General features: G+C 41.9%; 1 protein-coding gene across 2 annotated transcripts in view; it reads right to left on the minus strand.

Moving 5' to 3' along the window:
* Nucleotides 1-14,559, minus strand: part of LOC140466773 (coiled-coil domain-containing protein 38-like) — a 66,450-nt gene that overhangs the window by 11,643 nt on the left and 40,248 nt on the right. For both annotated transcript variants that reach the window (XM_072562390.1, XM_072562389.1), the window contains exons 10-12: nucleotides 12,341-12,398; nucleotides 11,794-11,945; nucleotides 9,493-9,628 (exon numbers count right to left, since the gene is read on the minus strand). In XM_072562390.1, coding sequence (XP_072418491.1) covers nucleotides 9,493-9,628; nucleotides 11,794-11,945; nucleotides 12,341-12,398 — 346 coding nt within the window. The remainder of the gene's footprint in view (nucleotides 1-9,492; nucleotides 9,629-11,793; nucleotides 11,946-12,340; nucleotides 12,399-14,559) is intronic.

The following is a 14,559-nucleotide window of genomic DNA, read 5'->3' on the forward strand; positions in this document are numbered from 1 at the left end:
AGATCGGGCCGTGCTCTCCATGTTGCTTCCTGAAGTCAATGACCAGCTCTTTAGTTTTGTTGACTTTGAGGAAGAGATTGTTACCTTTACACCATGCCACCAAGCATTCTTTTTCCTATATTGTCTCATCATTGTTTGAGATCCATCCTACAATGGTGTGTGGCTGCACATGCACAATAACATGAAGAGTTCAGTTTGTGAAATTTCTAGGTTGCTGCACTGTTGCCTGCTGACAAGTAACATTGCCATAACCTGCAAGGCTATACTGGGGTGTGACTCATTTCTGCACTGGTGAGGAAACACTGGCCCGTGGCCTCTTTCTGTTCCCTTTCAAGCCACACACCATTCTGACCTGGATCTATATCACTGTTTCTTCACTGTCACCTTCTCCAGGGCCATTAGGGCTGGCAATAAAGCTGGACCAGCCAGTGTTGTCAATATTCCATGAAAGGATAACAAAGAATTGTCTTGGGTCCCCAGCCACTAACTCTAACTCTAACTCTCCCCAGCAACCTTTGGGGGTTGAACTAACTCTTTGCAACCCTGGTGGTGCATTTGATCTGAAGAGGAGCTATCAACCTCACATCTGCAACATCACAAGATCACTACGTTCACTTCCACTGATGCTCTGTCTTCTTTAGTTTATCTGCTGATGACATCCTCACCCTCAGCTGGTTATCTCCAGACTAGACCATTCCAGTGTACTCCCATCTGACTTAAACTCAAGACAGTAGTGTTCACTTGCTCTGCAACTCAGAGTCCCAAGTTAATGCTCTGGAAAATAGGATAAAATTGCACTGCAGCAGCTGATGCTCGTGGGCATCTGCTATCCATATCTGGATTTGCAAGTCTGGAAGATGTTGTTGAAAGAGCCTTAGTGAGTTACTTGCAGTGCATCTTGTAGATGATCCATACTGCTGCAACGGTGCATTGGTAGGGAAGAGAGTAAACATTGAAGGTAGTGGCAGAGGTGCCAATCAAGCAGGCTGCTTTGTCCTGGACGGTGTTAAGCTTCCTGAGTGTTGGTGAGCAGGCAAGTGGGGAGTATTACAGCACATTCCTCACAAATGCTTTATAGGTAGATGGTGGATAGGCTTTGGGGATTCAAGATGAGAGTAACTCTGCACGATTCCTCGCCTCTAACCTGCTCTGGGAGTCACTGTATTTATTTGGCTAATCCAGTTCAGTTTCTGGTCAATGGTAACTCTCAAGATGCTGACAGTAGGAAATCCAGTGATGGTAATACTTTTGAACGTTAAAGGACAATGGTTAGATTCTCTCTTGTTGGAGATGGTCATTCACTGGCACTTGTGTGGTCTGAATGTGAATAGAGAAGCAGTGGCAGATATTTAAGGGGATATTTCAGAATGATCAGAATAATTATGCTTCTGCACTGAAGAAAAATCTTACAAAGAGATTCCCCTCTCCATGGTTAACCAGAGTAAGTATCAAATGTGAAGAAAATGCACGTAACTACGTAAAGGTGAGAGACAAGTTGGATGATTGGTCAGAATATAAAGAACAACAGAGGATGATTGAAAGGTTAATCTGAAAGGAAGAAATTAGAGAATGAGAGGAAGCAAACTAGGAATGTAAAAATGGATAGCGAGAGTTTATACAGGTAATTTAACAAGACAAGCAAAACTAAAGTGAGCATTGGTCTTTAGTGAGTGAGATTGGGGATTTAACAGTGGATAATAAGGAAATGATGGATGAAGTGAACAAGCATTTTGCTGTGTCTTCACTATAGAGAATGCAACAACATTCCAGGACCAACATTCCAACAACACCAAATCAGGTGGTAGACGGGAGAGGAACTTGTGAAATTACAATAATGACAAAATTGTTAGTAACTAAACAATTGGACCTCTGAGCTCACAGGTGTATAGGTCCAGCTGGACTTCATCTTAGGGTGGGTAATGAGGTAGCAGATGCACTGGTGTTAACTTTCCAAATTCACTAGATTCAGGAGAGTTTCCTTTGGGCTGAAAAGTATCATCTGCAGGAAGGGAGACATTTGACAAGGTGTTACATAAAGAAAATTATTGTGCAAAGCAGAAGCACATGCTGTAGAGGTAACATATCAGTAACAATGGAAGATTGGCTGACTGGCAGAAAACAAAGAATGTGTCAAAAAATGGGTCATTTTCTGATTGGCAGCATGTGTTGCATGTGCTGCACCAAAATATTTTACAATTTATATCCGCAACTTTTGTGAGGGGACAAAGTTAAAAATCTCACACAACAGGTTATAGACCAACAGGCTTATTTGAAAGTACAAGCTTTTGGAGTGCTGCTCCTTTGTCAGGTAACTCTTATAAGGAGAGCAAAGGCTCAGTGGCTAAATTTTCAGCCAACACTAAGATAGGTAGGAAAGCACACAAGAAGTTGCAGATGAACACAAGTTGTATCAGGGAATGCTGAGCAAATGTCTGGTAGATGGAATATACAGTGGGAAAATCAGATGTTCACTTTACAAAGAAGACTGAAAATGAAGAATATTATTTAAATGTAGAAAGACTGCAGAATTCTAAAGTGCAGAAGGATCTAGGCATTCCAGTGAATAAGTCACAAAAAAATTATAGAGTCATAGGAGTTATAGATATATACAGCATGGAAATAAACCCTTCAGTCCGACTTGTCCATGCCAACCAGATATCATAAATAAATAGAGCCCCATTTGCCAGCATTTGACCAATATCCCTCGAAACCCTTCCTATTCATATTCCCATCCAGATGCCTTTTAAATGCTGTAATTGTACCAGCCATCACCACTTCCTCTGACAGCTCATTCCATACACCACGATCTTCTGCATTAAAAGGTTGCTCCTGAGATCCCTTTTATAGATTTCCCCTCTCATCTTAAACCTATACCCTCTAGTTTTGGACTTTATCATCCTTGGGAAAAGACCTTGTCTATTTATCCTGTCCATGTCCCTCATGATTTTATAAACCTCTATAAAGTGACTCCTCAGCCTCAGACATCCAGGGAAAGTAACTCCAGTCTATTCAGCCTCTCCCTCTTGCTCAAACCCTCCAACCCTGGCAACATCATTGTTAATCTTTTCTGAACCCTTTCGAGTTTCATAACTTCCTTCCTTTAGTATTCCATAGCATTCCAACAGTGGCCTAACCCAATATCTTGAACAGCCACAACATGACCTCCCAACTCTCATACTCAATGCAATGACCAATAAAAGAAACATACCAAACGCCTCTTCACTATCCTATCTACCTGTGACTCCACTTTCAAGGAACTATGAACCTGCACTTTGTTCAGCAACACTCCCCAGGACCCTACCATCAAGTATTTAAGTCCTGCCCTGATTTTTCTTTCTAAAATGCAGCACCTCGCATTTAATCTAAATAAACTCAATCTGCCACTCCTTAGCCCATTGGCTCACCTGGCGGCACGGTGGCACAGTGGTTAGCACTGCTGCCTCACAGCACCAGAGACCCGGGTTCAATTCCTGCCTCAGGCAACTGTCTGTGTGGAGTTTGCACATTCTCCCCGTGTCTGTGTGGGTTTCCTCCTGGTGCTCCGGTTTCCTCCCACAGTCCAAAGATGTGCATGTTAGGTGAAGGGGTAAATGTAGGGGAATGGGTCTGGTTGGATTGCTCTTCATAGGGTCGGTGTGGACTTGTTGGGCTGAAGGGCCTGTTTCCATACTGTAAGTAATCTAATCTAATCTAAACCTGATCAAAATCCCATTGTACTGAGGTAACCTTCTTCGCTATCCATTAAACCTCCAATTTCCGTATCATCTGCAAACATACGAACTATACCTCCTATGTTCACATCCAATTTATTTACATAAATGACAATAGGCAGTGGACCCAGCACCAATCCTTGTGGCACACCACTGGTCACAGGACTCCAGTCTGAAAGGCAACCCTCCACAACCACCCTCTGTCTTCTACCTTTGAGCCAGTTCTGCATCCAAATAGCTAGTTCTCCCTATATTCTGTGTGATCTAACTTTGCTAACCAGTCTACCATAACAAACCTTGTTGAATGCCTTACTGAAGTCCATATAGATCCCATCCACTGCTCTGCCCTCATCAATCCTCTTTGTTCCGTCTTCAAAACACTGAATCAAGTTAGTGAGGTACGATTTCCCACACACAAAGCCATGTTGACTATCCCTATCAGTGCTTTCCAAATACATATAAATTCTTTTCCTCAGGATTCCCTCCAACAACTTCCCCACCACGTAAATCAGGCTCATCGGTCTCGAGTTCCTAACCGGTCTGGTTTTTCCTTACCACCTTTCTTAAATTGTGGCACCATGGTAGCCAACCTCCAGTATTCTGATTGTATGCGAATACAAATGAAGGATCTAAATGTAAGACTAGCCTTTATTAAGAGAGAAATTGAATATGAAAGGGAGGATGCTATGTTTCAGGACTTTGGTAAATTGATATCTCAAATATTGTGTGCAGTTTTAGTCTTTTTTTAAAAATATGCTTTTATTGAAAAATAGTTTTTTTAAAATATTACAACAAATACAAAACAAAACAGTTCTGAACAATACAAAAGAAACAAAATAAAATGTAAAAAACCCAAACCGCCCTCCTGTACAAATGATTAAATGTATAAAAAAAACCCCAACTAACTACTTAACTAAATAAATAATAACTAACAACAAACTAATAAATAATAATCATACAGCTCAGCAAAACAAAACACTAACTCTCTAATATCAAGAGTATTAATTTTCACATATTCATATGTTCACAGTTCCCCTTCTCTGGATATTGGACTCGCAAAGCACAATTGTTACGGCTACATAAAAGTCCAGGTATTCCAAAAGTGGGCGCCATATCTTATAGAAATTCTCAGTTTTGTGGTGTACCATACTTGTAAGAAAATCCAAAGGGATTTGGATAACAATCTTATGCCAACCCAAAAGGCCCAGGGGATTTTAGGACACCCAACCTAACAAGATATTCTTTCTTACACAGAAAGTGAGGATATTGAAAAGTTTTTTTCTTATGCGCATTTACAGGGAATACACTGGGCAGGCCAAGAAGAGGAGAGATTGTGTCCTTCTCCACCCTTACACCCAAAATCCCCACTATCGCACCTGCCAGTGCTCCAGTATGTTCGAAGCCTACCACAGGACCAGAGGCAGAGACACGTGGGACATGTTGAAGATACTCCTGGTTTAAACTTTGACAAACGATCCGGAGCCAAATGGACCCAATGGAGAATCTTGAACTGTAAAGCATGGGTCCTATTTCAAACTGATATCTTTCTTGCATTTTCCCAAATATCTTCCCATGTCTCTGAGGAGACCTCAATGCCTAGCTCTCTCTCCCACGCTTGCAAAGCCGATCAAACTCATCTGAGGGGCCGCCCCCACCGGTCAATGATATAAAGTGCTGACAGAACGTGTACTCCTAGCACTGAGCACCCTCCTCTCTATGTTGGATTTGTAGGGATCAATCAAGAGTGTAGTCTTTTTTTGAATAAAATCATTAACTTGAAAGAGGTCCCTGCTAGATAAATCATACTTCTGCGCTAACTGATCAAAAGACATAATTGTGTCTCCCTCAAATAAATCACCCATGCAAGACACGGCCCTAGCTGCCCAATGTTTGAGTCCTGAAACAATCACCCCCGGTTGAAAACCAGGCATACCCACTACGGGTGTAAGAAAAGATGTTTTACCAATATTGGCTTCCCTCTGCCGAATTGCCCTCCATGCTTTAACAGTATTGATAACTATTGGGTGATGGCAATATTCCTTAACTGTCCTCATTTTGTCCAAAGACAGCAAGCTAGTAAGGGGACACTTTGCCTGAGAGGTTTCAATATCTAACCATATTGAAAAAGGGTCCCCACAAGCCCAATCACTCACGTAAAATAAAACAAGCTTAGTTGATAGTTTTTAATGTCTGGGAGATCCACTCCCCCCAGCCTGTGAGGCAACTGCAGGTTAGCTAATTTAATAAGGGGCTGCTTACGATGCCAAATAGAAGAGCTGAACCAGCTGTTCAGTCACCTAGACATTTGTTTATCAAAAATCAGGGGGAGCATTTGTATAGGGTACAGCAAACGGAGGAGAATATTTATCTTAATAAGAGCTATCTGACCAAACCATGAGGCCAGAAGTGCCTCCCATCTTTGAAGGTCTTGTTTGATTTTGTCAAATAATTGAACAAAATTAGCTTTAAAAGACCGATCAAAATCTGGAGTAATGAATAATGAAATACATAAAACCCCTGTGACCACTTAAACGGGAATCGAGATTCGCTGTCAAGACCAAGCAGCTTCATAAGACCACCCATAGGCATAGCCTCTGATCTTGCAAAATTAATCTTGTAGTCCGAGAAGGTGCCAAACGAGCTGATGCAATGTATGAGGCGAAGCACCGAAAATGCAGGACTTGACAAAATAAATCATCCGCATACAACAAAATCTTACGCAATTTTGACCCCACTTTTGCAGCTGATATATTGGGAGCCCTATGAATGGGGAGGGGGGGGTGGGGTGGGGTGGGGGGTGGGGGGGGAGTGCTTTGGACAACTTGTCTACTATGGGATCCATAACACATTTAAAATCTCCCCCTATAATGATATGCCAGACTCGAGACTGATCATTTTAGAGAAAGCATCTACCAGAAATTTGAGGGATGGGCCGGAGGGCAGTAAACATTTAAAACACCATATTCTTCCCAGTTTATCAGGGCTTTGAGGATTACAAACCTCCCATGTGCGTGTTTAACACACACTAGTAGCTTAAATGGGAGATTCCTCCTAACCAATAAAGCTACTCCCCTACTTCTGGTATTAAAAGATAAAAAGTAAACCCGATCAAAGCCATTCTGCTGTAGTTTCAAATGCTCCCTATCATCCAAGTGTGTCTCTGTAATAAAGCAATATCCACCTTTTCCTTTCTAAGACTCGAGAGTACCTTTATTTTCTTAATTGGTGAGTGATTCCCCTTGATATTACAGGTATGCCATTTAATCAAGGCATTAGCCATAACCTTCTGCAGTAACATTTAGATTCCAGAGAGGAGGAACTCGAATTACAAATGGCCAAGCCTTAGTGTCACAAGATCTTCGAACATAAATTCTATGTAAACCAAAACCACTACAGTTAACAAACCTACGAAGCTATCAAAGATTATATATAACAAAAACTAAAAAAAAAACAAACCAACATATAAAGTGTGAATGGCGCTGAAAAGGGAAACTCACCCCCTGCCCAAAGAGGGCATCTACACATCCCAAAATCCAACTTTCCATCCTGCTGCCAATACAGTAGCCAGGGCATTTAAATACCTGAAATGGGCATAAACTGCCCATAGATAGGCAGCTAGCCATCCCAACCATTTTCCCTCCGCCTAGCTAGAGCCGCACCACAAAAGCAAGTAGGAAAGAAAGAAAATACACCATGGAATAACAAAATAAGTACCCCACCCATCGTTTGGTTTAACATAACTTAGAAATTGAAAGTAAACAGCCCAGCCACCCCCAAGCTTAGTTTAGATGAGATTATTACCAATACAAAAAAGAGGAAAAGAAAGCCCTAACCAGGCTTCCTCCTTTTTTTTTTGAAAAGGAAAAGTAGAGACGTACCCAAACAACACACTATTTGTACATACTAAATTGTTCAGATTAAATTAGTTTGTCCACAAACCCTCTTGCCTTCTCAGACGTGTCAAAGAGATGTACAGATCCATCTAAGGTGATCCAAAGCATCACCAGATACCTCAGAGAGTACTGGATCCCGAGCTCCCTCAATCTTCTCTTAATGCCATCAAAGGATTTTCTTTTCCAGATCACCGCCGCTGAGAAGTCCTGGAAGGACCATGATCTTACAGCCCTCGCAAACTAGGGCTTTCGGATCCTTTCCTTGGATTCTGGAAGCTTCCACAATTGTCTCCTTATCACCAAGATAGGACGAGGACATTGGTCCAGACCTGACCTTTGCGCCGTGTCCTGGTGAGCCCTCTCAATCTTCAAACTTCTCATTCCTGCCTCCACGCTAAGGAATTTCGGCAACCAGTCCTCAATAAATTCCACTAGTTGCTCACTTTCCTTACCCTCTGGCAGACCGACAATCCGAATATTTTTTCTCCTGCCCCTGTTCTTGAGATCATCAACCTGGTCAAGTAAATTACAGACCTAAGTCTCCAGGGCCTGGATCCTATCGTTGGAGGAACCAGTATGAGCTTCCACCCACTATGATTCTGCATTCTACCTCATCCATCCGTTTTTGAGGTCTCCCAGCTGCTGTTCATGCTTCTGCAGCATGATAGAGATCGGGGCCAGCTTCTCCTCTATCTGCTTGCCCAACATCAAGATTTCGTGAGCTCCGCTATCAGGACTTGGTAGGAAATAGAGTCTGGGGATGCTGCAGACTGGGCTACGGGCCCAGCCTCGGACGTACTTCCTCCCTTCCTCGGCATCCCTGGTAAGTTGTTCTCTAACAATTTCTTGGGATTCCACAACCTTTCTAGCATCCCAGGATATCGCAGTGGCCCAGGTAGGGTGGGTTAGGACTTCTTCCTGCTTGCAATGTAGCGCGGAGCTCTGCAACGCAATCTTTCTAGAACGCCGCCATTTTGGATCCCCTAGTCTCTTTATTTAATGAAGGATGTAAATGCGTAGTGCTGGTTCAGAGGAGCTTTACTAGACTGATATCTAGAATGTGGCGCTGGAAAAGCACAGCCAGTCAAGTAGCATCCAAGGAGCAGGAGAGTCGACATTTTGAGCATAAGCTCTTTATCATTTATCTCTCAGCCCCCTTCCCCACAGCCCCCATTCCCGATGAAGAGTTTATACTTGAAACGCCGACTCTCCTGCTCCTTGGATGCTGTTTGACTGCCTATGGTTTTCTGGCACCACACTTGATCTCCAGCATCTGCAGTCCTCAGATGAGTGCATTCTCTTTTGAGGAAAGGTTGGATAGGCTGGGCTTTTCCCCAACTGGAGTTTAGAAGAATGAAATGTAACTTGAAATGTATACAATGCTGAATGGTTGTGACAAGATGGACATGGAAAAGGATGTTTCCTCTTGTGGGTGAGTGCAGAACCATGTTGTGTTGCCTTTTGGGACAGAGATGAAGGGAATTCTATTTCACTGAGGGCAGAGAGATTTTGGAACTCTCTTCTTCAGAAAGTGGTGATGACAGGGTCATTGAATATTGTTAAGGTAGAGAGAGGAGATAGATTCCAGCTGGACAAGGAAATCAAAGGCTATTGGGAAAAGATGCAAATTTGAAACACAAATAGATCAGCACGATCTCATGGAATGACACAGCAGACTTGAGGGGCTGAATGGCTTACTCCTGCTCCCAATTCATGTTTGTATGGACAAACATGTAGTAATATGAATGGATTCACAGCACTATTTAATTAATCCCTGACATTTCAGGAAGCTTAATCACTTTGGTTAAGAAGAAATGTGCCATGACATTCTTATTCAATGTTTATGATGAAAATAATATAGCAATGAGCAGTGAACAAGGAGTGTTTACCTCATCTTCACCTGTAGAATCTGCCCATGAGAACATCTTGACCTGAAACTTAATATCTTCTGTTGCACTTTGCACATTCTCAATGGCGTCCTCAAAATGCTTCACCTGGCTCTTCAGGCAGAATATTTTAATCCGCCTATTGGGTAATATAATCTGTTAGTCACCTCAATGATGATTTGTAACTTTTCCCATTCAGTCATCAATATTGATTAAACAACTGGAATTAGGTTTTGCATGTGCATTTATCTGACATCATTCACCACACTATAATTGTTGTGGCAATCTCACCAGTATGAGTTATCATTGCTCCCTTCAAATCTGCCCCATTCATTATCTTGTTTACAAAGTTTAATGAACATTCATAATAACTGAATGTTGTGCTGCTTCTCACTGCCCACAATAGTGATATGAAATATTATAAGGATAATTTACTAACAGAGTGTTTAGATGGTCATGGCTCACAGTTAATATTCTTGACTTACAACCCTTGTAGCACTTGTCCAAATACTTCACATTATAATTCTGGCTGAGACCCCAGCCTGGAGACAATGCTGTACCATCTGGTGTCCTTTGGAACTGCTCTGTCCTTTTGGATAGATGTAGCAGATCCCACACATTTTTCAGAGGGGCAAGTTCTCCCTGGCACCAACATCTATCCCTCAATCAACATCACTGCAGACTATCAGGTCATTAATACCATTGCTATCATTGATTTGTTTTATTTCCTGATATTATACCAGTGACGGCACTGTAAGAATACTTTGGTGTGATGTGCTTTGGAATATTCTGAGGTCTCGCAAGTTGCCATATCACAGCAGAATGTTCACAGTTTTACTTTTTGAGCATTACAGTGCCAAAAGGAAGTTAAATATCAACTACAATTGGGTCTGGGGTTACATGTAGGCCTGACCAGGTAAGGACAGATTCCTTTCAGGGCACGACGGAGGTTGGGGGGGGTGGGATTGCTTAGCTTATGGACCCAATGATATTACCACTGGGCCATTGCAGTGCTTTCCCCTTTTTGCACCAGATTTTCACCCATTCCCGATCTCTTTAACTCTGCCAACAAGGGACTTGGCTGGTCCTTGAATGTTGACAAAACAAAGTTCATATCATCCAAAATCTGATCAGTCACATACTAACATACTCCAGCTTCCCACATCTGTTGAAGGAGAGTCTGGAAAATATTGAGTATATCCCAAGTCTTGGCAGTCACCCTTCTCAGAAGGCTACCTTTGACGAAAAGATCCAACACCAATCAACTGCAGCACCTCCTCCTGCTACAAAATACAGCAGCGAGTGTTTGATAACAAAGACAAGCAACTGAAGTCCTAGAGTGCACAGCAGTTCCAAGGATACCTGGACCATGGATCAGTGACACACGGAGAGCAGGAGAAATTCCACCAGCAATGCCTCTGCCACATCCTCCAGCTTCAGTGTGGGTGAGGGGCACTGTTGAACAAACACAAGTACCTCTTGAAGCTAACCCCACATGTTTTAGGCCAAACCCCTACAAAACCAACTTCGGTGGACTGGATACTGCATCTGGATGACTGAAAAGCATCTCCTCCTCCAGGTCCTGATTTCTCAATTCTCGACGGTCAGCATTCCGGTGAGGACGAAGAAAAGTCTGCTACAAAGTCTGAAATCTTTGTCCAAACCTCTTCTTGATGTATAGCAGCATTAACATTAATGACTGGGAAGAATTCCCTACTGGTCTTTCTGAATGGCAACAACACATCCATCAAGATGCATCACACTTTGAGGCAAAACACCTTAATGATGAGGCACAGTGGTTTTAGAGTGGGAAAGAAAAGGAATCAAATCCCACAATGCAGATCCCACTGTTCCATGGAATATCCTGTATGCCCAAAATTCTGTGCTTTCAGAATGAGTCTGTTCAGGCACATGATGATGCACAGCAGAAACCGATGATCCTGAACACACGTCATCCTCAAATTGAGGGATCATTGTGATCCTTTTTAATCCATCAGAAAGGGCCAATGGGACTTGGTTTAACACTTTATGGAAGATAGCACTTCTGACAATGCAGCACTGCACTGCAATTATAACCTGAACTATGTGCCCATGCTTCATGTGTGAGTTTGAACCCACTCCATTTGGCACCTTCTGACCATTCTCTGGAAATAAATTCCTCCCAAATCCTCACTGAAAGACTTGAAAAAGGATGTTCTGTTGCCCACACCCCCCCAACTCATTTTCAAATTCTTTCTCTACAAGCGTATGGATTATATCTTTAGTAACAAGAATCATAGACAAACATTGAAAAGTCACACATACATGGCCTCCTGTGTTGCAGCCATTTTCTGATTAACTCGGTCGATGTCCTCCTCAGCTTCACGACAATACTGGAGAAGGGAAACTATCTGCTCTTCCAAATCAAAGAAAATGTCCAGGATTTCCTGTGGGTCCTTAAAATACAGTTCCTGATCCTTAAACAGATAAAAACAGGTCAGATCTCATTATAACAACAACTCCATAAAGCACTCCCAAAGCAATTACGAGTTGTATGAAGGAACCTGTCATAGAATTAAAGATTGTGATAGGATATCCCCAATATAGAAAGTGACAAAAGTATAATCCAGAAACATCTACTCAATTACTTTATTTAAAATAAAAATCTCGTGCAGAAATGTATTACATATATTGACAATGTACCATCAGATTAAAATTAGAATAAAAATAGGTGATGTAAACTTGTTGATACGCTAGACTATTGTGCACTTTCCAATGTGATTACTGAACATTACCGTATCTACCCTTTTACTAAACTTAGAAAGCAACCATTTAGTTTACGATATCTGTGCTGCAGTCATGTCCAACATACCACAGGGCTGACATCAGGCTTAGTTTCCATTGGCGTTTCCTCAGGTTCAGATTCCACCCTGAGCAGAAACAAAATAAAATACTTTTTTTAACTGAAAATCAAAGACAATAAGTCAAGAATGTTAAAACACAGAAAAGTTAAAACACTCAGCACTTCACAGACACCTTGGTAGCATCAGATAAGGTACCACACCTTAGGCAACTTAAGGGCTCATGGTGTTAGAAGTTGTGCATTAGCATGGGTTGAGTAACTAATGAAACTTGGTGTTGGAACAAGAAGGGCATTTTCTGGATGGCAACGTGAGCTGAGTGGAGTGCCACAGGGATCAGTGCTGGGGCCAGAATCATTCAGAAATATACGAATGACTTGGATGAAGGAAGTGAATGTACTGTAGTGAAATCTGCAGACGACATGAAACTAAGTTAAAAAGCAAGTGGTGACAATGATATAAAATCTGCAGAGAGATATCAATAGGTTAAGTGAGTGAGCAAAAATTTGGCAGATGGAAAATAATGTCAGGAAATGTAAAGTTATGTGTGAGGCAGGAGGAGAGGAGCTGAATATTATTCAAACTGAGAAAGACTGCAGAAAGCTGCAGTACAGAGGGATGTTGGAGTCCTCATACATAAATCACTAAAAGCTAGCATCCAGGTTTACAAAGTAAGTGGGAAGAGAAATGGAATGTTGGCCTTTACTTCAAAGAGAATGGAATATAGAAGTAAGTAGGTTTTGTTAAAACTATACAAGATACTAATCGGACCACAGCTGTGAACAATTTTTGTCCAGCTAAAGAAAGACACACTAGCATCAGAGGCAGTCGACAGAAGACTCATTAGGCTGATCTTGGGTATGGAGGAGCTGTCCTATAGGGGAGAGGTTGAGTAGATTGGGCCTGTACTCTTTGGAAGATACAAGAATGAGAGGCGACCTTGTATAAACATATGAAATTCTCAGGGACTTGACAGAGTACAGGCAGAAAGGCTATTTCTTCTCATGGGAAAGTCTGAAGAGGCTGCCCATTTAACACAGAAATGAGGAGGAATTTGTACTCTCAGAAGGTTGTGAATTTGTGGAATTCTTTACTGCAGAGTACTATAGTGACTAAGCCATTAAGTAGATTCAAGAATGAGATATGAGAGAAAGAGAGAGAGACAAACAGGACAGAACAGAACAGAAAGTTTTAATTCAGTAGTGTAATCAAGAAATATGGGGAAAGGCAACAAAGTGGAGTTGAGGATTATCAGATCAGCCATGATCTCATTGAATGGCAGAGAAGAACAGATGGCCTTCTTCAGCTCATATACCTTATGGTCTTATGGGACTGACTTGTCAAACAATAAGCTTGACAATTTCATGAATCCAGGATTGCAGAAATCCAACATAATGCCTAGTTACATTGCACTCCACAGTGATTCATTATTAGTTATCAAAACTTCACATAGAAATTTAACTTGAGATAGTGGAGGCCTTGAGCAGAAGTGAAAGGAAATAACTCCACAGAGGCCGGTACCCGGTCATCAAGTCACCCTTTATTTACTTGTGGAGAGTTCCTGACTCTGATCCAGCTCCTTAGAACCAGCTCTCAGAGTGAACAAACCTCTGACACTCTTGTTTATATCTGTCAGCCAGGCCTCGTTGATTGGGATCCAGCCTAGGAACTCAGAACCATAGAATCCTTATAGGCCCAACAAGACCGCACTGACTGTCCGAAGAGTATCCCACCCAGACCCATTCCCCTACCCATTTCTGGACACAATGGGTAATTTAGCATGGTCAATCCATCTAACCTTTGGACTGTGGGAGGAAACCAGAGCACCCAGAGGAAACCCATGCAGACACGGGAGAATGTGCAAACTCCACATACAGTTGCCCAAGGCCAGAATCGAACCCGGATCCTGGTGCTGTGAGGCACCAGTGTTAACCACTGGGTAATCATGCTGTCCTCATATTTTATGAGGTCCACCTGGCTGACCTCTTTACAATCATTACAGAAAGATTTCTTTGTCTTTGAATCAAAATTACTGATGCATATTTGAGCAGTGGGATGGATATAATATTTGTAAGAGAGTATTTTCAAAAGGCCTTTTGGCTGATAATCATTATGAATTTGTTCAGAATCTGTGATGATCCCCACAGAGAACCATCAATCAAACTAACCAAATGACCTCATAGGAGAAACTGTCAACGTGATATTACTTTATGTAAGTTTTACATTAACA

The sequence above is a fragment of the Chiloscyllium punctatum genome, chromosome 44 (assembly GCF_047496795.1).
Source record: "Chiloscyllium punctatum isolate Juve2018m chromosome 44, sChiPun1.3, whole genome shotgun sequence".
Classification (NCBI taxonomy): domain Eukaryota; kingdom Metazoa; phylum Chordata; class Chondrichthyes; order Orectolobiformes; family Hemiscylliidae; genus Chiloscyllium; species Chiloscyllium punctatum.